The sequence below is a fragment of the Bidens hawaiensis genome, unplaced genomic scaffold (assembly GCF_021521415.1).
Source record: "Bidens hawaiensis isolate Kalapana, Puna unplaced genomic scaffold, B.hawaiensis_p1.1 tig00018483_1, whole genome shotgun sequence".
Classification (NCBI taxonomy): Eukaryota; Viridiplantae; Streptophyta; class Magnoliopsida; order Asterales; family Asteraceae; genus Bidens; species Bidens hawaiensis.
In genome coordinates this window covers 304,987-332,396 of record NW_027492791.1, presented here as the reverse complement: position 1 = coordinate 332,396, position 27,410 = coordinate 304,987, and the positions used below count along the sequence as shown (strand labels likewise).

The following is a 27,410-nucleotide window of genomic DNA, read 5'->3' as shown; positions in this document are numbered from 1 at the left end:
ATAATCGCTAGCGTCTTTGCGTTCACTGCCACATTAGTGACGCATCTTTCGGTGATTAAATCATGTTAGTGGGACAAGAAGTGGTGATCGTTACCATGTTAATAAGAGACACTGTGATCATGGTCTGTATCGGTTTACAAAAACAATGATAAAGAAATAAAACTCCTGACTTAAGATCGAGCAGCGCCTCGCATTGGTCCACGACCAGTGTGAAGCTTGGATGAGAATGTGTGTGTGTGGGGGGGGGGGGGGCTCATATTTTTGGCATAAAACGGGTTATGTATAAAAGTTACCTGGCGAAAAACGCGTTAATATTTGGCAAAAAACGAGTTTGGAAATAGTTTTCAACCAGCAATTGACACGCCTCGGTTATTACCTCATTAGTTCATCATCAGTAATTCGTTATCATGCGTTTATGCAATTATAAACAAGATTACACTTGGTGGCCGAATAATTAAGGCGGTTGATGATAATTATGAAACACTAAACTAAAGTCATCAATAAGCAGAAAATCAAGTCAAAATGATTAAAGCTGCAACCAGATGTTAGCTTGAAAATGTTACTTGGATCCTATGTTTAGCAACTTTGCTCTGCAGGTCTCACTTCGGCCTTGAAGTCCAAGCCAGCAATACTCATCTTCCCAATATTAACTGCAAATTTAAGGCGTTGATTAACAACCGAAAAGCGCAAATTCACTTGTATTAACAACCGAAATGCTTACCAACAGCATCCATGCCAGTTAATTTAGGCATGAACCGCCTAACATGCTCTTCGGCTGCTTCATCTGCTTTAAGCGTTTCACACTCGAAAGATATCACAATCTTGTTCTTCTTGTGCTTTTGGTCTACCAAATTAACAACATCCTTCTCCCATCTTTGTACAAATGGACCATATAAATAGAAACATTCAGTACCACATAATATCAAAAGAGAATATCTAAATATTCTGTTGGAAAATTTTAGCGGTGCAAACGAGCCGAGCAGCTTCTACTCGAGATCGAATAGATAAAAAGCTCGAAACAAGCCAAGTTTTTTCGAGCCCGAGCCTTGTGTATATTTAAGTTTCATGGTTTCACCTCCTTTGGAGTTCTATGTAATAATTTGACACTACACAGCCGAGCTTTGGCTCATCATTTAAGATTTTCTCAAAATATAGAAAAGTATTTAAAAACATGTATAATTTAAATAATTTAATTAATAAATAATAAATGAGCTGAGTCCGAGTTTGAAAAAATGTTTCATGAGCCAGAGCTTGAAACTAGCCGAGCTCAGGCTCGGCTTGTTTACACCCCTGGAAAGATTTATTACCCGTGAGCATGATCAACGTTACATAACCGAGCAGCATCATGGCCTCGTCTTTCAACGACAACATCTTGTTCTTTCTTGCTCTGCAACACGTAGAAACAACTATTAAAGATAAACGTCAAAACAGGCTAAAGGAACATCAGAACACATACATTGAAGTCAATTATGGTTAGTTTGACCAACCGGTAGTCCTCGCCCCGGCTGCATTCCCTTTCACAAGCTATCTCTGTTTTCATGGTGTAACACATGTATCACCAAAAGTTAGGGGTGTGCATGAAACCGAATAAAACAATTCGAATATGAGAAAACCGACGGTTTGGTTTTATGTTTTCGTAAAAATCGAACCAAACTAATGGATTCAAATTTTAAATTCACAATATTTGGCCAATTTTTTTTCAGCCTAAACTCTTCAAACCCAGATGGCGAAACCGAACCCAAACGCAAAATCGAAAGCGTACGGTGTTCAAAAGCTGAACCGACATTTCTGTTTAGTTTTTTCCCAAAACCAAAAAACCGAAACCGAACGGTTTTTAAATATAGAAAAGCCGAGATTTCGGGTTTTTCCCAAGCTGAACCGAACCCAAACCAAAAAAACGAAACCGAACGGTTTTAAATATTGAAAAGCCGACATTTCGGGTTTTTCCCAAACTGAACCGAACCCAAACCAAAACCGTAACCGAACGGTTTTCAAAACCTCAGAAACCAGCATTTAGGTTTTCGGTTCTTTCTTGACTTTTCCCAGAACTGACACCGAATGCTTTTAAAAACACAAAAACCGGCATTTCGATTTTTGGTCTGGTTTTCACCCAAAACCGAAGAATCCGAAACCAGACAGTTATAAACACTCAAAAACCTACTTCAATTTTTTTCCCAAAACCGAACTGACCAGTCATAATTTTTAAGAACCCAAAAACCAACATTTCGGTTTTTGGTTGGATTTTTCCAAAACTGAAAAAACCGAAACCAAACGTTTTTTTTTTTTTTTTTGAAATTGAAAACCGACATTTCTGATTTTGGTTCGGTTTTTTCCCAAAACCGACCCGACCCATACAAATGAAATGGAAATAAACCTCTAATCAAGACAAATATAAGCAAAAAAATACCAGTTCCATGAATGCCATAACAAACAGAATGAGGAAGGTGAACAAAATGACCCGAAATCGAGCCATCGGGTAACAAAGCAACTGACGCCATTCCTTCCATCTTATTCTTCATCCCCTCATCCTCCACGTCACCCACTGTTATGTTTTCATCTTCAATTACACCTTGTTCTTCATCATCTTCTTCAACCTTATCTGTAAACAATTACAATAAAAGGTTCTTGAATTCATAAAAAGGTTGTAACTTTATTAATAAAGATTAACCTGATCGTCTAATTGAGCAATACCCAGATAAGAGGGTACTGATTACAGTCCAAGAATTGTTGATTTGAGCTTACCAGTTTGTGCAAGCTCGTCTTTTTCTTCCATTTGATCGTTGCTCGTGAATTTGTGAACGAGAATGAAAAGGGGTTTATGGGAACCGGGCGACGAAAAGGGTTTTAGCTCAACTAATCGGATTGAACCGAACCGGACGAGAACTTGTTCTATTTCGTTTGTTCGTGTGAATTTGTTAGTATTGTAAACGGACACTAATTGAGAAACTTACACACAAATACTAATTGATGAACATTAATTAAAACACAGACATAACGGCTCTAATGAACAAACCAACATAAACGAATATATACTAATTCAAAAAAAATCATTAATCCATTATCCATACAAATTCGTCCACAAATTTATAACCACATCACTTAACATAGTAAATGGACGGACGTTACCGAACGTTCACGAACATGACATCTGTTCATGTTCGTTCGTTAAGCTTACTGAACGAAATTTTTTATTCATGTTTGGTTCGTTTATTAAACAGACAAACATAATACATGAACTTCCCGCTAGACGTCTGGTTCGCTTACAGCCCTAAGCGCAAGTGTAAGCACGCCAAGCTTCTCACGCTCGAGATTGGTTTGTAAAAACTCGAATCAAGCTGAGCCCATATAAGCTTGAGCTTGAGCTGAAGCTTGTTTAAACCTAAAAATAAGTTTGTTTAGTAGTAAATCAACCCAGATCAACCTAAACAATCCTATTATTTATATTATTATGTATATGGTTTTTGTTTAATATCTTTATTAAAAATAATGTTGTGTATAGAACTATAACAAAACTAATTAAATATAATTAAATAAATACATAAGAATAATTATAAATAATTAAAATATGTTTCTTTAACTATAAAAAACAAGCTCGAGAGAAAAATTATTTGTGCTCTAGTTTTGAAAATAGAACTCGAAACTAGCAAAACTTGAGTGCTCTGTAAGTTAAACAAGCCTAACTCAAGCTTAGTCGAGCTCGATGTTGATTTCAATCTTGGTTTTTGAACAAATGCCTGAACTAATCTTTGAATCATGAATAACATTCAGATAAACTAAGCGCGTGTTACACATAATGATTTATCAGATAAGACAGAGAATACTGCACATGGATCGTACTAATATTATACTAGCTTCAGTCAACATAGAACTAGTTTCCGCTAATATAAAACTAGCTTCCTTATATTATACTTGTTTTCCGCCAATACCTGGAAAATAAACTAGCGGCCCGTCCGTACCAGGACACGCAATAAATGCTGGTTGGATCTAAAAACTATCGGATTGGTAATAAAAACCTGCCCAGGTCTAATTATCGATTTCCATTGGTTAAATGGACATTTTTTGGTCATTTAATTCATTTGATAAATGGATGATAAATAGGTACATTGTGCATAATAAATGGTACATTGTTTGGATAATAGATACTTCCTTTTTTGTCTTTCTAAGGGTAGTTCAAATTGCTCCCAAAGCTCATTCCAACAAGTTTGAAACTTGAAGCTCAACTCTGGTTTTATGGCTGCATCTTTAACCACTTCTGTTATATTACACATGCCAGCTCTTGGATTATTCGAATACTACAATACCCACTTGCCCAATTCAAGATTCTCTCAAATTCTTCGTTCAGACATTTCGTCGAACACTTGGTGTGCAAACCCAAAACCCCTAAATTATATTCACAAATCAGTACCCAATGCTTCAATCGCATACGAATCGGATGTTAAAGAACATGAACATGATAATAATGATGATGATGATGATGATGTTTATGAGAACAGGCTGCAGTTTTTAGAGGAAAGAGATGAAAAGAATCTATCTTGGCGCCTGTTGAAGCTTAGTCGGTCGGATAAGGTTCGAAGCGCACTCGAGCTCTACGCTTCGATGGATTTCATGGGGTTGAAACCCGAGTCGCACGCGTTTAACGCTTTGTTGTCGTGTTTGTTGAGGAATGAGGAGTTTGATGATGCGTTACACGTGTTTGATTCGATGAAGTTGAGTGATCGTATAAGCGGGCATAGTTATAATTTAATATTACAAGGGGTTGCGAAAGCTAGAGGCTTTGATTCCGCGTTTGAATTGTTTGAAACGCTTGTTACGGATGAAGTCCACACGAAGAATCTTGATCAGGTTTTGTTTAACATGATGTTGACGTTGTGTCGGGATAATAAAGATTGGGTGAAAACGGAGTTCGTTTGGAGAACGATGAATAATATTAACTGTGTTGGGAATTTAGTAACGTATTGGTTATTGGTTACAACGTTTCTTGCGTGTAGTCAGTATGGATTGGCGATTGAGGCGTATCTTGAAATGGTTCAAAACCGGGTAGAACCGGATACACGTACCATGGAAGCGGTGATAATCGCGTTTGCGAAAGACGGACGATGGGATTTTGCGTTGAGCGTGTTTCGGGGTATGATGAAACGAAAAGAGAATCCAAATATTATCGTATTCAATGCGTTGATTCACTCGCTTGGGAATAACGGTCGAGTAAACCTTGCGTTTAAGGTTTACGATTGCATGAAATCTTTAGGGCATGTTCCGACATCATACACATGGAACGCGCTGCTTGTTGCATTGTGTAGAGCCGAGCGGTACGGTGATGCGCTTCGGCTTTTTGAAAAGGTTCAACATGAGACCCCGTCTGCGCTCGGGTTGCATTTGTATAACACTGCACTAACGGCTTGTAAGCGAGTTGGTGCTTGGAGACGAGCTTTGCAGATTCTATGGGAGATGGAGGATTTGGGGTTGTCGGTTCCGGTTACGTCTTATTGTCGGGTGATTGGAGCTTGTGAAGTAGGAAACGAGCCGAAAGTCGCGTTGCAAGTGTACCAACACATGGTTCATCAAAAGGAAAGTCCAGATACCTTGACTCTGTTGTCACTTATTAGGTCTTGCATTTGGGGTTCTCTTTATGATGAAGTTCATGAGATTTTGAAAGTAAGTTGAACCAATACTTTTATATACAGTTTCGTGTTCGGTTTGTTTAATATGGTTTGAACCGATGTGCAGCTAGTTCCACCGAATGCGCATCTTTACAATGCTGCAGTTCAAGGTTTTTGTCTAAGGGAAAAGATCGAGTCGGCTACCAAGTTGTATCAGGAGATGCGTGAGCTCGGGCTTTCGTCCGATCACAAGACCCGAGCAATGATGCTGCAATTCTTACCTAGAAGCTAAGTCATGACAATGTAATCTGTATCTGTATAAATTATAATTATAAATATATAATATAATGTAGATTTGATTCTCAAAAGTGGCAAAAAGAAAAAAAAACTCAGCATAAGCATTTATTATGCATAGTTAATGTTCATGTACATGCTGTATCTGCTAATGGTAAAAACATTATAATTGTATACATCATCTACATTCCGGTTCATAATCTAGACAGTTTGCGAAAAGGCTTCCTGACCCTCGAGTGCGTCACCAGGCTGCGAGTCAAATCGCTTGAAGACTAGCTTTTGTTGAGGGAGTTGACCGTTTGAGAAAGCCGTGACTTCGGTGTCAACCGATATGGTGTCCTCGTCTTTAAAGTCTCCTCTCAAAATACCCTTCACAAGCTCGTTTTCAACGTACTGTTGGATCACCCGCTTCACAGGTCTAGCACCATAGTTTGGATCATACCCGAGACTCCCAAGAAGCTCAACTGCAGCTTCACTTACTTGAATCTTTAGCTTCCGGTCTGCTATCCTCTTCTGTACCCGCTCCAACTAGTGATCACAAAATATAAAATTTATTCAGCAACAGTTTGTTAAAATGTTAAATGATTAAATCAAACACTTTTAAAGGTTTAAGTGTGCAGCGTACCTGTAATCGGACGATTCTGTTGATTTGTGAGCGGTCGAGGGGTTGGAAGACTATATACTCATCGACCCGGTTCATGAACTCGGGCCGGAAGATTGACCTGGCTGCATCCATGACTCTTCGTTTTATGGTCTCGTACGCTTGTTCTTTCGGCGCGGAGTCATCATCTGTGTCTAGTATGTACTGTGAGCCCACGTTTGATGTCATGATGATGACGGTGTTAGTGAAGCTGACCGTACGACCTTGTGAGTCGGTCACCCTACCATCATCCAAAATCTGGAGGAACACATTGAACACATCAGCATGAGCCTTTTCAATTTCATCAAACAAGATAACTGCATACGGCCTCCTGCGTACGGTCTCGGTCAACTGTCCACCTTCCTCATACCCGACATATCCAGGTGGTGCACCTATTAACCTAGAAACCGCATGCTTCTCCATGTATTCACTCATGTCTATCCTCACAAGAGCCTCCTCAGTGTTGAACAAGTAAGAAGCAAGTGCTTTTGCCAGCTCGGTTTTCCCACTCCCGTAGGTCCCATGAACATGAAACTTGCTATTGGACGGTGAGGATCAGATAATCCGGCTCGAGACCGTTGGATTGCTTCGGCTACTGCCGTCACCGCGGGATCCTGACCCACAACACGTTTGTGTAACTCGTCTTCCAAATATAAGAGTTTCTCTCTCTCAGATTGTTTCAGTTTTGAAAGTGGAATTCCCGTCCATTTGCTCACGATCTCTGCAATGTCATCACCCGTAACCTCTTCACGAAGCATCGACTTACCCGAACTCATATACTCAACTAACTCTTTTTCAGCAGTTTCAAGCTGACGTAACAGTGAGTTCAAACTCCCGTATTTCAACTCAGCTGCACGGTTTAGATCATACTCACGCTCTGCTTGCTGTATCTCTAGATTAACCCGATCAATCTGCAAATAATGACCATTTAGTTCATGTTATCATGAACAAACAAAAAGCATAAAATAAATCAGATGTTGACTCACTTCTTCTTTAATTGATTGCATATTAGTCATGACACTCTTTTCATGTTCCCATTGTTCAGTCAACTCAGCTTGCCTTTCCTTCAAGAGTGCCAGCTCAGCCTCGAGCCGATTCAACCTGTCCTTTGAAGCTTTATCTGTATCACTAGTGAGTGATAGCCTCTCCATTTCCAGTTTCAAAACCGCACGATTGATCTCATCAAGCGCAGTTGGTTTTGAAGTAATCTCCATTTTCAGTTTAGCTGCAGCTTCATCTACCAGATCAATGGCTGCAATTCACAACAAGCACATACACACTTTAATATCTGATCATGCTGATCATGCAAATATGAGGTAACTAAAATATATGAGGTAAAGAGGTGATCAGTTGATCAATGGCTATAATTAACTGTAGTACCTTTATCTGGTAAAAATCGTCCACTGATGTAACGATCTGAGAGAATTGCAGCTTCAACAAGTGCACTATCTGAAATACGTACTCCATGATGCAGTTCATATCTTTCACGCAGTCCACGAAGTATGGAAACCGTATCTTCAACTGTCGGTTGGTCAACATAAACTTGTTGAAAACGGCGTTCCAATGCAGGATCTTTTTCGATATATTTACGATACTCGTCTAATGTTGTTGCACCAATGCATCTCAACTCTCCACGACCAAGCATCGGCTTCAACAGATTGCCAGCATCCATTGCACCATTTGTAGCCCCTACAAACACGAATGAACTTTAGAATTAGATCATATTTAGTATATTTCATAATACAAAAGATCATTTGGAGTTAAATATACCGGCTCCAACAACAGTATGAATCTCATCAATGAAAAGTATAATCTGGCCATCCGATTCTGTAACCTCTTTCAAGACTGCCTTGAGTCGATCTTCAAACTCTCCACGATATTTTGCACCAGCAATAAGCGCACCCATGTCAAGAGATATCAACTAATATACGAATAACAGGTCAGTTAATGTAAACAATATTGATGAGACTGTTATAAGTTCACAGTATAGTATTACACACCTTCCGATTCATTAATGCTTGAGGCACATCACCTTGCACTATCCTCTGAGCTAGCCTGTCAAATGCAGTAGAGTAAATTAAGGCTTCAAGTCTTCATTGGCTTCTTGTGGTTTTACAAAAAGGTATTATCTTAGTAACTTACCCTTCAGAAATTGCAGTCTTTCCAACACCTGGTTCACCAATGAGCACAGGATTGTTCTTGGTTCTTCTTGAGAGAATCTGGATGCATCTGCGTATTTCATCATCTCTTCCAATAACAGGGTCAAGCTTTCCTTCTCTAGCCATGGCAGTTAAATCTTTACCATACTTCTCTAATGATTCATACTTCCCTTCAGGATCTGAAGTTCAAAAACATATTAGGATCACTTGGATTAACAAGAACATATGATCAAACATGAATAAACTGTATGTACCCTGGTCTATTACTGTTTGCTTTCCTCTGATTGATTCTATTGCATTCTTTAACGTTTTCAATGAGATTTGAAACTCCTTGAACAATTGTTTCCCAAATCGGTTATCTTGCACAAAACCAAGCACCAGATGCTCAACAGAAACAAATGAGTCACCATACTCTTTCTTGTAATCCCTAGCTCTCTGCATCAGGCCTTCCAAATCTCGCCCTAACACTGAGCCTGCTGACTCACTAATAACCTGCCATATAAAGTAACCAAGGTGAGAGCATGCAACAGCTTAAGTGTCATATGATTATTAATACAGAACGCCGTATCTATCACCTTTGGTTGGCGCTGAATGAACTTATCAGTGGCTTCTAGGAGGCGTGTATTATCCACACCAGCCTTGGAGAATATCCTGCGAGCTAGCCCGTTCTTCTGTTCCAGCAGAGCTTTCATTAAATGCTCAGTCTCCACAATCTGATGCTTGTTCTCCTTTGCAACTTCAGGAGAAGACACAATTGCTTGCCATGCCATCTCTGTGAATTCTTGTTGAGTAATCTGTGAATACAATTGTCCCATTGTCAATAAGTATATCATGGAAAATATCAACTATCCATCTACCTATTCTATTACATTATACTTAAGGCTGTAAAAAACTGAACAAGGTCTTGGTCATGCCCGTCCCATTAAGCTTTTATTGGGCGAGCAAATAATCCACGAACACCTAACCGAACGAAACTTTTAGCTCGTGTTCGTTCATTCACGAACACAAATGAACAGACATAAATTTTTTTTGATTTGGCTAACTGAGAATGATCAATGACAACTGTTCGGTCCGGCTATCAAGTTTGTGTTGGTGTTTTTCTTAACATTCATATTCATATGTTAATTTACATATAAACTTATCGCATAATACTCAAATATAATTGTGTTTCATAGTTAATAATTTTGCTTAAATTTATATGGTAAGACTAGACAAGTCATGAAAACTATATAAACCCTTTAATGAACAAACATAAACAAAGAAACATTAACAAAAAACGGACGTAAACTAACACCTTCTCAAATGTTCACAAACACAATTGAATAAACATGGCTCTGTTCATGCTCGTTCGTTTAATGAATCAAACGAAATTCCTTGTCCATGCTCCTTCATTCATTAAACGAAACAAACTTCCCGTAAAACAATTCACGAACAGTTCATTTCCGGTCCTAATTATAGTCTTAAGGAAGTCAAATTCAGTTTCTATCATTCATTCAACTATTAATTAGTCCCTAATTCCCTAACTATGCTAAACTCCACATAATATCCTTAATCCAATCAATCCTAATCATCGATTCAATTAACAATTAACAGCAAAACAGTATTATAATAATAATAATATATTACCCTGCCATTGGACGAAGCATCACACCGAACAACAAACGACGATCGATACCTCTTGCCGCCAAATATACCACCAGTACCAGCTCGCAACAAAGCCTCGTTACACCTACTACTCTTCAATTTGAACGAGCGTAGAGTAATTCGTCTAGGTTTAGCAAACGACGCCGTTTTATCGGAGCAAACGGATGACGGCGGAAGGTGGAGGAGTCCAACGCCGGAAAATGACGCCATATGTAGTAGTGTGAATGAATGAATCTGGTGAATGAATGGAAGAATAATTAAAGTGTGTAGATAGAGAGATTGAGTGAGAATATGGTAAAGTATTAGGGTTTGGTTTGTTTCTAGCAAGTTCTAAAGAATTATTATTATTATTATTGGTTTTTTGGGTGAAGTGAAAATGAAAAGAGTGAGGGTTTGAACAGAGTTTTATATAACAAGACGACGATGAATGAAGATGGTTCAAGAGAGCGCCAGGTGAGTCTAGTGTCACAATATAATCCACTAATTACTTCTTTTATTATTATGTGAATTGTGTAATATCATATAATTGATTTTTTTTTTAAAAATATTTTTCTATAGATATAGTTATATAGATAGGATAAGTTTTTGTTTTCACGTGTATATCGTTTATGGCGAATGATTATAGGGATGCTGGTTTTAGTTCAAAAGTATACTCCAGCACATGGCCGGCTCAAGGGTGTAGCAGGGTAGTCGACGGTCATAGGCCCAACACCTCGTTAGGTCTTGAATTTTTTTTTAAAGAAAATTATGTGTATTTTTATGAAAAAAAATATGTATAATCAATGTTTCAACGTAATTACATAAATACTAGCTTGGTTTAATGGCAAAGATCTCTGACATCTAACCAAGAGGTGTGGATTCAAGCCTTATTTTGAGACATTTTTAAGTTTACTTTTATACAAAAGTTTTTTACATAACTCAAAATCATAACCTAGTTAAACCCAATAAAATATTCCTTTTACTGAATGTCCAAAAAAATTTTCGTCTTTAACCCAATAAAACTTCCGTCTTTTCGGAGCCAGCCCTGGTTTAACATAATTTAACACGATATCTAATGCGAAAAGAAATGAATAATTCGATTGTCCCAAATCCCAATAGCCAATAGGTGAGTATGTAACATCTAATGTTTCAGAATTTTATACTAACAAAAATGTGAATTAGCATGTGCATGTAGCTGATCCCATGGAATCATCTAAGAACATGTAAACCGGTAAAAGTCTCACTCTCAGGTGTTATCTGACACATGATGTCCCATTCGTAGGGATTTTAGGAGTGTTTTTCGGGTTTGTTTTTCACGTTCGCGAGTCGGGTTCTTCGAGTTTCAAAATTTCAACTTTAGACTCCGAGCCCAACGCAAATCTCTCACGGTTTTTTGGGTTAGATTAACCGGGTTTCGGGTATATAAGAAAACAAAAGGACAATAAAAAAGTAAAGAAAAGCTACAACGTGAAAATTAAAGAAACATATGTTTTTACTCATTAAGTAAATAATCAAATTATAAATAAACATAACCAGTTTTCTTCTATTACGAATGTTATTAGAAAAGATACGTAAAGAATAAATAATCAACCAATCATAATAAATGGAATATGAATGAATGAAATGTGTAGAGTGATCCGAATACGGTATACATACCTAATAATATCATGTTTTTAAACAAATAGTTTATTCGGGTTTTTCTGGTTGGCCTTTTCTCAGGGTTGAGTTTTTCAGGTCGGGTTAGTTTGGGTTTGGGTTCGGGTTCGGATTTCGAGTAAAAGTGACAGTCTTACCCATTCCCGGTCAGCAACGAGGCTTTATAAAAAAGTTATTTAGTGATATAAAGCACCTTGCAATCATTACTGTATTATTATGTTTCTAATTTATTTTCTGTTTTTTATATAAATAAAAGAAAAAATATTTCATTAAATAATAAAAAAGCTACATTAAAATTTTAAAAAAATTCAAAATACTACAAGATAACATAAGAATAATTATAAATAAATAAATAAAACTAAAGCCGTATTTTTAATAATGTTATCTTTTTTTATTTGGGCTAGAGACGGGGCATGTATGCCAAGATGGGTTGTGGCTTGGTTGAGTCTGTTTGATGCAAATTGGCCAAAATCGAATCTTGAGGGTTGAATGGATTTATATTGGCTTGGGTTCTTTCGTTAAAATTTGAGTATGGAATTTTAGTAGGGAACGAGAAAGAGTTTTTGGTTGTGTTTAAAAAATTGGATTGACTTGGTTTAAGTATTGATTTTAATTTCAATAAAGTATATGCTTTTTTAATGAAATAGTCGTTGACAACAGGCTTGATTTTTTTAACTTGGTTCCCACATCGATGCCTTCACGAATGGGCGTCTTTTTCTCCTCCAAAACGCCCACTACATATGGTCTAAATAGTTCCGGTTGAACTAGGCATGTCTCATTTTATTGAACGGCTCTTTTGCACTACTAAATTTGTCACTTCAGCTAATTGCTTAAAAAAGATGCGTTTAGCCTCATCCAACAAGTCTTTCCCATGTCATTGTTAATTCACTCGATATAACTTTTTTTTAAATAAATTTTTACAATCTCTAACCAGTCACAAATCACAGCCTTTAAATCTTTGATCAAACCATTTTTTTATCCAACTTACACTTCTTAGAAAACATAATAAAAAAGATTATACTTTATTAATTCTTTTTTACAACACTTACTACCATCACATATAACAATAAACCCATTAACCACAACAAAAACATTATATAAACCCATTTGTTTAACTAGAATTAATTATTTACACAAATTCACTTTTATTCAACAGAATTAAACATTATAGCCTCTCCCAAAGGCACACATATACACAGAAAACAGCTAACAACAACAAAACCATTTGTACACCAACTGTAATCACACAAACCGAACTGAACCAACCAACTTAACTACCCGACGATCTCCCTCACCAACCAATCCAAACTAGGATACGAAAAATACAAAACCAGAAACGAAGGAACCGCAACCACAACAGTAAGCAAAACATACAAAGCCAGTATTATCGCGCTTGCAGGAACCGCATATAACACAATCATCAAAAGGATCAACACCAACGGGAACTTAGCAGTCATTTCAACCAAAAAAACCACCACCCTCTTAACAAAACCAACACGACTGTTCCCTGCAGCGGGCCCAGATGATCGGCCCGTTTGACCGTCATTCAAAGTCAACATTGTCGAATCATCATTTGATTTAACCTGTTCACTTGTCATTCTCTCAACCATCCAAAGAAGAAAGTAATTCTTTCTTGGAAACTTTAAGGTTCCTTTTATTACAACGCGAGGCGATAAAAGATTGCACCAGGGGCAAGATATTAGAAGAGGTAACCGAACGGGTAAAGGTTGGATCTTGCCTATGGCCCACGGAAGAGATAAGATGCAGTTTTTACAGAGTGAATGACCACACCATAAAACATAAGGTACGTTTTCGACTATGTTGAAGTATTCGCAGCATATCGGACACTCTAATCCCTCTTCTTTACTAACAACAGCAGAAGCTTCATCATCTGATGATTCTTGAACACTTTGTGTTAGCGGTTTGAAGCGGTTTCTAAATCTTAGCCCGCCGGTGCCAGCTAGACATTTGGATGCAAAATTCCACATATGTATGGATACTTTATATATATTCAAGACTTCAAGTATCTTCTGCAATTGTCTGATTCAAAAAAAAAACATAACTATGAGCTCAGAAGTTCAATAAAGTAGTTTTCAGATTCAAAACTGTTTTTAAATCATAAAAAACACTAAGCGTGCAAATGAGTCGAGCCGCTTGCGAGCTACACGAGACGTCGAGATCGGATCGATAAAATGCTCGAAACAAGCCAAGCTTTTCCAAGCCTGAACCTCATATAAAGCTTGTTTAATTATCAAGCCCAAGCTCAAGCCTTGTGTATTTTTAACTTTAACCACTTTTGTCTTCTATGTATTAACTTCACATCGCGTAACCGAACTTTGGCTCGTTTATTGTACTACACGAGCTCGACCAGAGCTTATGCTCGTTTAAGGTTTCCCAAACTATACAACATAATTAAAATATAAGTTAATTAATAAATAATAAACAAGTCAAGCCGAGCCAGAATTTGAAAAAATGACTCTCGGCCCGAGTTCGAGCTTTGCGAAGAAAGAGCCCGAAGCGAGTCGAGCTTTTCCGAGCTCAAGTCGGGCCTCAAATAAAGCTCGTTTAGTTATCGACCCGAGCTCAAGCCTTGTGTATTTCTAAGTTTCATCTCTTTTAACTTCTATGTATTAAATTTACAGCCGGCCTTTGGCTCGTTTATTGTACTACATAAGCTCGAGACGAGCTTAAGCTTATTTAAAGTTTTTCCCAAAACAACAAACGAGTCAAGCCCAAACTTGAAAAAACGATTCACACAATTCGAGATAAAAAAAAAAAGCTCGAGCTTTCGTAAGTCAAAATGATCCGCGCTTTGGCTCGTTTACTATACTACACGAGCTCGAGTCCCGAGACGAGCTTAAGCTCATTAAAGGTTTTTCCCAGTATATGCAAAAATAATTAAAAAAATACGTATAACTAGTCGAGCCTGAACTTGAAAAACGACTCACGAGCCGAGTTCGAGCTTTTCGTAAGTCAAAACATGCAACCAAATCCATAGCAATTTTGCATAGTTAGGTTATCTTATTAGTTAATTCTAATCTCTGAACAGTCATTGTTTAATAAATATATTTCTAAATACTAATCTGATATGTATTAAGTTAATAACAACAACTCAACAGTAATTACATCGAAGCATAAACCCTAAATAACAAAATTGGTACAAGGCGATGGTATTAAACCCTAAAAAATTGAATGATACGGAAATTAAAGGCAAAAGTAAGTATAGTATATTATATTATATTATATTATATTATATTATATTATTATTATTATTATTATTATTATTATTATTATTATTATTATGTTTGGTTTCTTACAGATTGGATATGAGTGATTTGCTGTCTTCTCTGTCTGCTGCAAATCAATCAGGATAATGAAGAAGAGGCCTACATGTTTTGGGCCGTAGCTATAATACCGGGTTGGGTGGGCAATAACTGAACCGTTAATCGAGACCTAGTTTACCTCGAAATAACATTTTATAAAATGAGATTTTTAAGCCGTGCGCGTGGTGGTAACTAGACGGGTACCCGCGCGATGCAGCGGGAAAGTGGAAACACATACATTTGTAATCATGTAACAAGTTTATGGGTATTCGTTGTTCGATTTGAATCCGAAAAATGTTCAAACGGGTCATTGGTTTGATTTTTTTCATTAACTTTTGGATTAACTTTTGGCGGGTCGTTTTCAATTTTCATAGGTTCGTTTCGGTTTTCGACAAAAACCAGTTACCGACCGTTTGACCCACGATTTAATGTAAAATCATCAAAACCAGACCGCAAACGCTGATACGTAAAATGTTATTTTTTAAAATGGAAAAAAATATAACAATATGATACTCAAATTAAAGAGAGAAAAAAACTTGCTCGTTTTTATTGTGTAATTTCTTTAAAAAAAATATTAGCGTATGAAAAAATTATCAACGTTTAAAAATCATGAGAAGTTGAGTTAAAAATGAAAATAAAAATCACATATGAGTGAAAGATCAAGGATCATAGTTGTAACTAGTTTTAAAATTTACAAAATTTAATCAAAGTGAAGGGGTTAATCTTGTAACTATTATTTAATAAACATATTTGATTCTTTTAGTAGACAAGTTTGCCCTTATCCTAGATGCATTAAAGGTTGTATCATGTGTTGATTGATTTGTAAATCCTTTAAAACCAAGTGTCTTAATTTGTCGTTCTCTCATACATTATATATAGTATAGATTAAGCACATAGGAGGTTGTGCAAAATGTGGCGTTCTAGTCAGCAATGATTGCCTTTAAAAATGTGATGCATTGGACTTTTGGTAAAATGCCGCGTAACCTCATTTCAATCATTACACAATTATTATTATTTTAATTTTTTGAAATATATATACAAATATAAATTAAAAATAAAATAAAAATTGATTGCACCCCCCCATCCCCCACCCCATCCTAGGGGTGTGCACGGTTCGGTTCGGTTATTATCATTAACCCAACCTAACCGATCGATTATCGGTTCGGTTCGGTTAATTTCAGTTAATAACCAATATCAAACTTGTGTTAAAATTTTGCTTAAAAATACATGAAATGGATGCATAACTACATGAAATGAAGGTATAAATATATGAAATTGAGATATTCGTATATAAAATGGAGATATAAACACATAAAAATGATAGTATTAAATTATTAATACATATAATACATGAAATAGAGGGAAAAAGGCTAGAAAAAATTAAAAAATGAAGAGTTCGGTTCGGTTCGGTTAATTTCGGTTAATTCGGTTTTCGGTTATATCGGTTCGGTTTCGTCGGTTTTCGGTTCGATTTCGGTTAACGATTCAGTTATTGCTCACCCCTACCCCATCCCACCTTCGTTGTGTGCACAACGAACCTGGTCTTATAAAACGAGGATGGGGGTGGTGTTCATCACATTTTGAAGGCAACGATTAGGCCAATACGCCTGGTCTTATAAAGCTCAAATGATGGGCTGCAAAACAAAATATGTATGACAAATTTTAGGGCTTCAAAATATTACAATTAACAAGATGTGGGAAGATCGAGCGTTTAGAAAGATAAAGCCTTACATAACATCTTGTATTGTTAGGCTGAAAGCGTTTTGATATATCCTTCTATCATATATATTTTTTATTACTAAAATATATGGCACCATTTATTGGTAATTTTAGTGTTATTAGATTAACGTGCCAATTGAGAAAATAACGTTAGAGATTAAGCAAATTAGGTGACGAGGGAGTGCGCGCTCGTATTACACTAATGTTATTTGGGCTTTATTATTGGGCTTTATACTTTGGTTTAAGTAATTATTTTACTTGGGTTTATGTGTAATTTTAAGTTGACTCATATGAGAACTGGTTTTGGGATTATATTAATAGATGTTTTCATTCCTTGAAGGTGGCTCTCTCTATCAATCGTATATTCACATAAGAATATTTAACGTCATGTAGCGCTACGCCAAAGGCTATTTGATATATCTTTTGTATTACTAAAACATATAGCAATATTTGAATAGATGTTTAAATCTTTGTTGTTTGAATAAAAAACTATTAGAATCCTTGGAAGGAAGTGTTTAAACTGGACAGTTATTTGATTTTTATTTCTTATTTTAAACGTTTTACATGAAAAACAAAGAATTTAGAAAAAGGTAGTTACTTTATAGTTTATACACATACCATTACCATTCACACACTATGTGTACACTATTGATAAATCATACGGCCGTATGATCTATTCGATCTATATGTGACAATACGTGACTCGTACCATGTGTGAAAAATCCTACCCGTATTAATATAATAACAACCCATAGGTGTTATTAAACACACCTTATATTATACATTATTAATACAGTCCTCTTTAGATCACTCGCATATTCCGGCTAGAGACTGCCTTCAGCCTTCACATGGTAAGCGGCTTCCGTCTTCGTCATAAACTCCGGCTCACCACAAATATCTGCAGCTGAATACAGAAGAGTCACAACAGCTAAAGCTAATGGTCTTGAGAGATTCTAAAATTTTATCCCCAGATTATTATATTGTTTATATTAATTTTCATAACTGGTTCTATGGTGTAGTGGTTAGCACTCTGGACTTTTGAATCCAGCGACCTGGGTTTGACTCCCGGTAGGACCCTTTTTATTTTCTTGTTTCAAAAACAGTTTAGATTTGTTCTATTATAAAAACACAGAAATAAAAATTTAGAAAACTTATAAAGATTTGGGTTTTCAAAATAGATCTATATATAAAAAAAACTATATTACATATCCGCATAGAACATTCACTTGGTTTAAAGTTTACACATCTCATCGAAGATTTAGCGAATCATTCCTGTTGTGGCGAGCATTGTAAAGCGCCGAACCGTTAATTTGTCTTGTTTTTTAATCTTGTGTAATCAATCTATGATTTTTCAGAGATTTCACAAGTTTATCAATGTCCCGAAGAAAAAGGCGAAGGGTGATTTCACTCGATTATTTTTACAAATCTTTGGTGTTGAAGGGCTCGTAATGACGTGATCTTTAATCACAAGCCTACTTATGAAGGTAGTCGAAGATGTTAAAGTCGTTGGCTTTCTTTGGTTTAGAAACCGTTCGGGATTACAACTATTAGTTGGGAATTTAAATTTGTTAAAAAGAAGTTTATGAATCAAAGACTACCAAAATCACAAAACAAAATGATGTTCATCTCACCAAAATAATCCAACTTTGTTGAAGGCAAATTTCATCACTTGTAGTCTATGTACAATAACACAAAGGTTTTAACTCTTTTAACACTTCAAAGCAAGAGACTGATGATTACCACCATTTTGACACCGTTGTCGAGGCAGCCGTCTCGTCCTCTTTCCCCACCCGCTAAGACTTTTCTCCTCCAACGCCACCACCTCCCGACAAACACTCTCCTCAACCGGAGCCGGCTGCGGGGGGCTGAGCGCCACCGTCTGCCGCCTGCCCCTGCCACCTTTCCTCTTCGACTGCCACGACACGCCAATACCGTTAAACGCCTCTTCAAATGTTTGAAGATCTTCAGTCACTTCTCGCCTTGATAAAGTAACAATTCCCGGTAACACATCCCTTTGAAAATCTTTCCTCTGTCTACCTCTCTTTCCCACTCCCTTTTTTATCGCCGGTTTTCTCGATAAACCGTCACCGTCTTCTTCGTTCTCTGTCACCGTCGTCGGCTTATAGTATAGGTTATCCACCTCGGTTTCTTCCAGGTTTAACGTCATGTACTCAAACTCATCCATACTGAAAGGTATACTATCTTTAATATTAATACAAGCATCAGATTCAATCACCTCTGCAAACCACATCAGCAAAGTGCCAGCTGGCGGTGGATCAGACGATGAAATGGACACAATAGCCTCGGCTGCAGATTTAACAAGCTCTTGATCATCAGCATCTGTTTCGGCTTCAAGGTCTGCAGGAGTCTCTAAGTCGATCTCCATTGAAGCAATATTAACAACGGTTTCTCGAACGTTTGGTGTTGCAGAAATATCTTCTTCTTCATCAAAAGACATGTTCAAATCAATCACGTGCCTTGATTCTGAAACACGGTTATTTTTATCATTTTCAGCATTCGTGTCATGGACGGTTGAATCTTGAACCGGGACCGGGACCCCGAGAATTTTTGTAATTCCATGGGAATTATCAGTCTGAAGCTTCTCAGATTTCTTGAAAAACTGCTGAGAATGTTGCTGCAACGAATCTAAGTTCATCTGATAAGGTACGGTTTCTTTACCTTTGGTTTGTGTAAGCCAATGAGGCAACAGTGTTTCAAGATTCTTGATTCCGTTAGAAACTGCATGTGGTGAAGTATTTTGATCCCATGAACAACGGCTACTTTCGCTGATTTCAACACCAAATAACGTTTTTCTCTTTGATAAACACTCGTTAGCTTTATTCGGCGCAGCTTGTGAGTACCAAAACTGTGAATTTGTGGATAAATTTTGCCTATAATCACCGTTTTTAGTTATAAAAGATGCTGCAGAAGATGCCTCTTCCATCTGAATCGATTCGTTAAGATCAGCCGAATTAAAAGCTCTTTTTGTGCTTATATTATTAACATTTTTCACTGGTTGATTTTCTTCATTATCATCTTCCACATCAGCAGGCAGTTCTAAATCAATCACTCTTCTCTGTGAACAAGCTTGATTTAAAAAACGACCCGAATTCGGTGCTTTTGCTGGTATTGTAAAACTGTAACAGTCTTTCATTCTGATTTCATTCATCAAGTCTCTCTGTCTTTTATAAACGCGATGAAGTTCTTGAAGCTAGAACATTAAAAAAAAAATATTTTTTATACAAACGAAACTCGATTCTTTATACATAAAATAAGACACAACTTGGAAAAAAATATTAACCTGATGCCTGAATATCGACTCTTGCTTCAAAATAGTTTGCTTCATTTGTTCTTTTGGATATCCCGGGTATCCGTCCATGGTTTGGCTCATCAAAAACGAGTTGTAACCCTGGTTTCGGTTATCATGATACGGGTCCCACATAACATTGAACAAACCGTTGTTTAGATCCATCATGGAACTGTGAAAATATGTTTTAGCTTGTACCTTGGCTGCCATTCCTGCACTATAATCAAGTAACATAACTGTCATCATTTACAGTGATGAACAATATGCTTCCAGTTTTGAAAGTACGCACAAACTGAAAATTTGAATCAATTTCAAGATATTGAATATGTGAAGCATGGATATGAATGATCCAACAAAGCAGTGAAAACAAAATATCAGCATATAGAATCTCGCCAAACAATATATGAGTAAGGGTGTAAACGAGCCGAACCCAAGCTTGACTCGATTTGACTTATGAGAGCTCGAGCTCGGCTCGTGAGTCGGGCTTGTTTATTATTATTCTATTATTAAATTTATATGCATTCTTAATTATTATATATTATAAGAAAAATCTTAACAAGCCTAAGTTCGGATCGAGCTCATCTGCAGTACCTTAAGCAAGCCAAAGTTCGGCTCGATACCGGCTTCGAAGTGTGAGATCAATACATAGAAGTCCAAAAGAGATACAACTAAAAATATGCACTCGGCTCGTTAAGGCTCGACAGACCTAAACAATCTTCCCAGACAAGACTCGAACTCGGGCTAGATAACTAAACGAGCTTTCTTTGAGGCTTGGGCTCTGCTCGAGCTCAATAAGTATCGACTCGTTCGGGCTTTTTATCGCTCTGATCTCGAATAGCTCATGAGTGGCTCGGCTGCTTGCCTCGCTTGCACAATGCAACCAGGGGTGTAATTGTGTAAACGAGCCGATCCCGAGGTTGACTTGTTTTGACTTACGAGAGCTCGAGCTCGGCTTGTGAGTTGTTTTTTCAAGCTCGGGATCTGGTCGTTTATTATTTATTAATAAATTAATATACGTTTTTAATAAAATTACATATTTTGGGAAACACCTTAAAACGAGCGTTAGCTCGGCTTGAGCTCGTGTAGTACCTTAAACAAGTTAAAGCTCTGCTCAAGCTCTCAAGTAGCTAAGCTTGCACCCCTATATATGAGGATGTAGTCTCTCTCTCAAATATAGATAATAATAATAAAGTAACTTTTGATGTTTCACACTTCATCCACCAAACAATTTTCACATAAAAGGAAACCAAATCAAATCAAACACAATAATAATAATAATAATAATAATAATAATAATAATAATATACAATCATGAACCTAAATTATTGAATTATCAATCTAAGCACATATAACAAGTGTAATTAAACAAAAACATAATTCAAAATTCACAACAAAATCTAACCTAATTAAACTAATAACCGTTACATCAGAAACGAATCTACCTCATTCCGTTGAAATTAAGCTCCGAATTTTGTGAAATTGAGTTTTAAAATAATAATAATAATAATAATAATAATAATAATAATAAATCTACGATCCGCTGGGCCACTGTTCTGATCAAACAGATACGAGAAAGAGAGTGATTTGAGATAAGATATAGATACAGATAGATATAGTTATATAGATATAGAGAGAGAGTAATAGTAATATAGTTTTTCTCTCTCTAGAAATGAGAGAGAATTAGAACTGGAATTGGAATGAAGTGAGAGAGAGAAGAGGGTTGTTGTTTTGTTTGTCAAGATGTGGTCTCTGAAACACATAAATTTCATTGCTTATTTGCCCACCAAATCTCAATATATAATTCAACTATATTTATTTATATTTATATATATATAGAGGGAGAGAGAGAGAGCTATACATACATTCACTCATACATATTCACATATATGTGTTTGTATATCACTTCAAATTTCTAGATTCTCTCTTTCTTTCCACCTTATGTCCCTTTTGGCCTTTTGCCTTTACATAATTTATGATTATTATAAAATTATTATTATTTAGATTGGTTTTTATTAATTTCAATCTCTTCTTTTGGTTGCTGACGGTCTCAACTTTTAACGTATTTATTCTCAACGGTCCGCGACTAACGAAATTCTAACACCGTTAGTTACAAGTTGCCAGAAAAAAACATTTTTGGCCGAAAGAACGTTGCGCCAGAAAAAATGTTACAAAGATGCGTGGGACAAAAATGTTGAGTCTTTCATAGAAAAATGTGAGTTTTCCGGCCAAAAACATTTTTTCGGCGACCTGCAACTAACGGCGTTAGGATTATGTTAGTCACGGACCGTTGGGAACAAATACGTTAAAAGTTGGACCATCAGCAGCCAGTTTGTTAGTTGGGACCGATTGCGGCCAAAAGGCGGTGGTTAAGATTTATAAAAACCAATATACCTTATTATTATTATTATTATTATTAGCCAAGAGGTGAGTTTTCTCATAATCGAAAAACAAGTGTATCCTAATATATAGTGATGAAGCCTGACTTAATCAAAGAGGTGACTGAAGTCGCATACTTATATTTTAGGGGTGTCCGAACTCAATACCTATGAAAAAATTTAGACAAAATCACAAAAATTTACATTACTAAGCGAAAAAACGAGGTGACCGAGGACACTCTGGGTCCTTCATAACCTTCGCCTTTGCCAATGTGGTGAATTTAGTCAGTAGATAATTTAAAGAATTTATTGTTCGTACAAAAGAAAAAGCCACATGTTTTTTTTGGCTTAATGGTAGCGAGATTACTTCTCTTAAAGGGGGTCGTTGGTTGGTGCATTGGCGGCAGTTTTACCTTATTGTTGAGGTTTTTTATCTAGAGAGTTTTCAAGTTGAACTTTAAGTGTTAAATAACTAGGGATAGTTGAAATCCATCATAGGTAAGGTTGGGAAAAAACATTGTTAAATAAAATATTATCATTACATAGTTGGGAAAAAATGGTGTTGTCTGATGTCTATACAATATTTATGTCTAAAAAATCATTTAGGTAATTATTGACCAAATTTAATGGATGCTAATAATTTCCTGCCTTTCTCTTCAAAGTTGAACAACTATTTATATACATACTTTACTTATAAAAAAGTAATAAACTTTATAAAAGGTTTTCTATGAGATAATTAGTCGATCTAGGGATGAGCATTTTGTCCCTAATACCCGTATTTGTACTCGTACCGTACCCGTACACATATCCGTACTCATACCAATTTAGCATATTTGGTACGGGTATTGGTATTCATTTTTGTTGAACTTTGGTACAGGTACAATCGGGTACATGTACGGGTACGGTACGGGTACGTTTGGTATTTTGTACATGTTTGGATTATATAAAGGTTTAATTGAGATTCTTCATATTTAATATATAAAATAAATTCTCCAACCAAGTTATTATTGAAAAACTACCAAACGTTTCTTCAAAATTAAATAATATAATATCCAAGACACGAACCAACAAACAAATCAGTTAATGTCGGCGACCGAGTTAGGGTTCTTCAATACTATCTTATCATAAATTGATGGCCAATTTGGTACCTGTACTAATTTGGTACCCGTCATGTACCTGTGCAAGTACCGATGCTCGGACTAATTCAGGTTGTTTGTTACTTGTATCGGTACCAGTTTCAAGATCGTCAAAAATTTGGAAATAAAAAAAGCAAAGTGGTACAAAAACGGGTATTGTACCAAAATACCCGTACCAATACCCGTACCCGTACTCGTACCATACCGAAAAATTTGGTACGAGTATTGGTACGTGTTTTTATTGATTTTGGTACGAGTACAAACGGGTACAAGTACGGGTACGGATACGGGTACTGTCCCACGCTCATCCCTAAGTCGATCACTAAAGAGTCTTTGGTATGTCAACACAAGGTGTTTAACAAAATTGTTTTCACATAGTTCATGAGTTCAAGTCTTGCGGTTGTCAAAAATATATATACATGTTTAGAAGTAGGATTAAAGAGTGTCCGAGTTTGTCATTCCGAAAAGAAAAAAATGGATAATCTACGGGTTCGTTTGGTCTCAAAAATCAACTAACTGATAAAGAATAAGGCAAACATTAACTATTTTTCCTTGCTGTGACCGGATTTTGTTTTACATATGTTAGGATGATCGAGGTGTAATTCGGGTAGTTCAATCATCCGATCAGGTACACCGCTACCAATGATTTGGCAAAAGGAATCAGGTAGTGATTTCAGGAAGTAGAAGCCAAAGACTATGGTGAAGAAAACAATGATTGATTGAGTTTATTGATTCAAGTACTTCGAGTACATAACTATAAATGAATCAGGTTCAGTCATATATGAGTGAGGTGATTCTTTTTGATTGGTTGTTCAAATCGCGTTGCTCGGCGAGTGCTCCGATTACCCTTAGCTAATAATTAATAAACAAAAACAAACCAAATGACATACCAATAGTATTCCAAGTTCAAAGGACTCCACCTCATACTGTTTTAAATAAGGTAGGCAATGGATTGTAGGCTAATACCTTCTAAGTTTTAAATATGCTTTTTAAAGATAGTTATAGTGACATCAAAATATTAAATTATATAACTGATTTAATTTAAAACAACTGGATATTATATGATCTTGACTCATAAGCTTTTTTTTATTTTATTAATTGTTAGGATTAGGATATGGACTTTATGAAATTTCCTTGTGTTTTCATATAAGTATTTCAACTTTATTCTTGTATAAAGTTGTATGGTTTAAGCTTTTAGATTATTACATTAGTATTAATAATAATAAAAAAGGTTATGAAAAATCTATCTAAAAGAATTAGCTACCCGAATGGTCCCGTGGTAATATGATATTGTGTTAATGACTTTTGTTTTTAAGCTTTTAGAAACTATTATTATAGTACGTGATTGATAATGTTGCACTGTATTATGCTTTAAGTTTTTAGAAACCATTAGGGGGGTGGGGTGGGGGGGGGGGGTTACTTAGGCTCTACGACCATGGCACACCACACCGGTGGTCCATGGGAAAGGAGTGTCACACGCTTACATAGTTAGCCCAACCGATCATCATCGACTACTATTGCTAAGAATGTAAATAGGGGTGTCCAAGAAAGAAAAAAAAATTGACCCAAAATCGAAAATTCCAAACATAAATACAAACCGACGGTTTGGTTTTACGTTTTGATAAAAACCGAACTTGCGTTTTGATTTTGGTTTTGCATGTAATAAAAACTTAACCAAATTCTAGATTTTTATTTATTTTATTATTTATTCTAAGTAATTTATAAGAATTTAATAAACGTGCAACTCATATATTTTTTTGCCAAATGCATAATAGTTATTAATCAAATCATTTTATACCTAAATTTATCATTTTCTGTCAACTTTTTTTCAGCCTAAAATTTTCAAGCTCAAATAATAAAAACCGAAACCAAAACGGAAACCTAATGCTTTCTAAAATCCAAAAAACCAAAGTTAGCCCAAAATCACACCAAATCGAACTACGCACACCTTAGTTGCAAATTAATTGATATACAGGTATAAGATATCTTATTGACTTGATATATCTCCTCTTTGTGTAGGATTTATATCGATTGTTACAAAATATTACTAGTTAATTTATATACTTTAGAAAAAAAATCATTTGAGGAATAAAATAGAAATAGTTTATTATCCGAAAATTGCAAAAAGTTTTTCACAACCACAAGTCTCAAGAGTTACGGAAATGTAGGCAAGTGGCGTCACAATCAATTCTTTGTCACCCACCCACGTTACAAATGGGTTCCATCATTGTTATTGTTTTTCAATTATTATTATTTTGTAAACTTTTTAAAGCGAGGAGGGTTCAGGAATGTTCGTCTGTTTAATAAATAATAAATGAATGGGCAAAGAATTTTGTTTGGTAAGTTTCGCGGGATGAACATGAACAATGGTCGCTTTCATTCGTTTGTGTTCGTGAACTCGATTACGTTCATTTATGTCTGTCTGATTACATTCGTTTATTATAACTTTACCATTACTGTTTTAGCTATTTATTTTTTAGTAAGATTGTTTTGATAGAATGATAAGTTTTTTTATTTTTATTATATTATGTATGTATTTTTGGATTTTTTTTTTGTTGATTTTATGTTAATTTATATTTAATATTATTTCTCAAATTAAATATGTTTGTTTATGTTCATTTGTGTTAATCCGTGTCCAGTTACGCCCGTCTGTGTCCGTTAATATTTGTTTACAATATTAACGAACAGACACGAAAGAACATGAACAAGCTCAATTCCTTAACAAAGGAACACGAATACGAAATATCGTTTGGAAAAGTGTTATTGCTTGTCTATTTCTAAAGTTTCTTGAGGAAAAAGAGGGGGGGGCCTATGTTTCGCCCATTCCCTGGTTGTACCGACTGAATAAATATCGTTTTAAAAACGGTATTTTCTGTATCATAATCTATATGAGTGTCGCTACTCTTATGGGTATTTAGTAATTTTTTTTAGTTTTAGTGTCGGTGCTGTAATTAACCTAACTGACACCGACCAAATTCGTGTTACTTTGATCATAAGTTGAACATATGTTGATGCTATTTCGTGCGCTTACATATTTACCTTTCGATTTAGTGTTGGTACCGTAACAAACTTAACTAATACCGAACAAATTCGTGTCACTACGTCAACGTAATACTGATAGTTTTTACATGCTTTAAGTAAAATAAGGAAGAAAAGGATAAAAAGTTGTATTATACTTTATTAAATTATAAAATGGATTTTGTAGCTTTTTTTGGCCATCGTTAAAAAATCAAATATAATTTCACATTAAAAAATGTGTTTAGTTTTTTTTTTTCTTTTTGACATTAATTGATAAGCAGTTTGAACACCTAATCACTTAACAATTATAATTTATGCATGTTCACTCCGACGACAAAAAAAAACTACTAATCAAAAAGAAACTTGACTGACTGACCATATATTTTTAATTCACACGTTTTTAACGCTTGATATATAATTATATCATAGCCAACTTTAAGGGAACGGGTTCGACCGGACTCGACTCGTACACAATTTTGTTTTAGTGTTATATATTAGTGTATTTTGACATCGAACGCATAGAAATTCAACATCAAAATCGTAGAAAAACCCAAGTTTAAGTC

The 27,410-nt window shown here is 35.8% G+C and overlaps 4 protein-coding genes, 1 non-coding gene and 1 pseudogene across 7 annotated transcripts; 2 read left to right on the top strand and 4 right to left on the bottom strand.

Moving 5' to 3' along the window:
• Nucleotides 1-560: 560 nt before the first annotated feature.
• LOC143556158 (uncharacterized) lies at nt 561-2,792 on the bottom strand. The gene is made up of 6 exons (XM_077045565.1): nt 2,743-2,792; nt 2,408-2,599; nt 1,457-1,530; nt 1,308-1,387; nt 722-873; nt 561-650 (listed from the first exon to the last, which is right to left on the bottom strand). The coding sequence occupies exons 1-6, from the start codon at nt 2,771-2,773 to the stop codon at nt 577-579; spliced, it is 603 nt and encodes a 200-aa protein (XP_076901680.1). The 5' UTR covers nt 2,774-2,792; the 3' UTR covers nt 561-576.
• A 1,379-nt stretch (nt 2,793-4,171) lies between these two features.
• LOC143556180 (pentatricopeptide repeat-containing protein At3g29290-like) lies at nt 4,172-6,027 on the top strand. The gene is made up of 2 exons (XM_077045582.1): nt 4,172-5,652; nt 5,725-6,027. Exons 1-2 carry the CDS (start codon nt 4,231-4,233, stop codon nt 5,887-5,889), a joined length of 1,587 nt encoding a protein of 528 aa, XP_076901697.1. The 5' UTR covers nt 4,172-4,230; the 3' UTR covers nt 5,890-6,027.
• LOC143556178 (chaperone protein ClpB3, chloroplastic-like) lies at nt 5,938-10,619 on the bottom strand (annotated as a pseudogene). Its single transcript, XR_013139335.1, has 10 exons — nt 10,317-10,619; nt 9,266-9,484; nt 8,945-9,182; nt 8,674-8,869; nt 8,532-8,586; nt 8,302-8,452; nt 7,912-8,220; nt 7,518-7,783; nt 6,517-7,442; nt 5,938-6,419 (listed from the first exon to the last, which is right to left on the bottom strand). The product of XR_013139335.1 is annotated as a chaperone protein ClpB3, chloroplastic-like (transcript).
• Nucleotides 10,620-13,134: 2,515 nt separating this feature from the next.
• LOC143556157 (uncharacterized) lies at nt 13,135-15,369 on the bottom strand. Its single transcript, XM_077045564.1, has 2 exons — nt 15,287-15,369; nt 13,135-14,009 (listed from the first exon to the last, which is right to left on the bottom strand). The coding sequence occupies exon 2, from the start codon at nt 13,955-13,957 to the stop codon at nt 13,244-13,246; it is 714 nt and encodes a 237-aa protein (XP_076901679.1). The 5' UTR covers nt 13,958-14,009; nt 15,287-15,369; the 3' UTR covers nt 13,135-13,243.
• A 2,646-nt stretch (nt 15,370-18,015) lies between these two features.
• Nucleotides 18,016-18,088, top strand: TRNAK-UUU (transfer RNA lysine (anticodon UUU)). The gene has a single exon. It is a non-coding gene; the product is annotated as a tRNA-Lys (tRNA).
• A 500-nt stretch (nt 18,089-18,588) lies between these two features.
• Nucleotides 18,589-22,067, bottom strand: LOC143556177 (uncharacterized). Of its 2 annotated transcripts, none has more exons than XM_077045581.1 (3): nt 21,761-22,067; nt 20,313-20,530; nt 18,589-20,222 (listed from the first exon to the last, which is right to left on the bottom strand). In XM_077045581.1, the coding sequence occupies exons 2-3, from the start codon at nt 20,526-20,528 to the stop codon at nt 18,720-18,722; spliced, it is 1,719 nt and encodes a 572-aa protein (XP_076901696.1). In that variant the 5' UTR covers nt 20,529-20,530; nt 21,761-22,067; the 3' UTR covers nt 18,589-18,719. The 2 variants fall into 2 exon arrangements, with proteins under 2 accessions (XP_076901696.1, XP_076901695.1); XM_077045580.1 differs by having other exon boundaries at nt 18,590-20,222; nt 20,313-20,535; nt 21,761-22,065.
• Nucleotides 22,068-27,410: the final 5,343 nt, after the last annotated feature.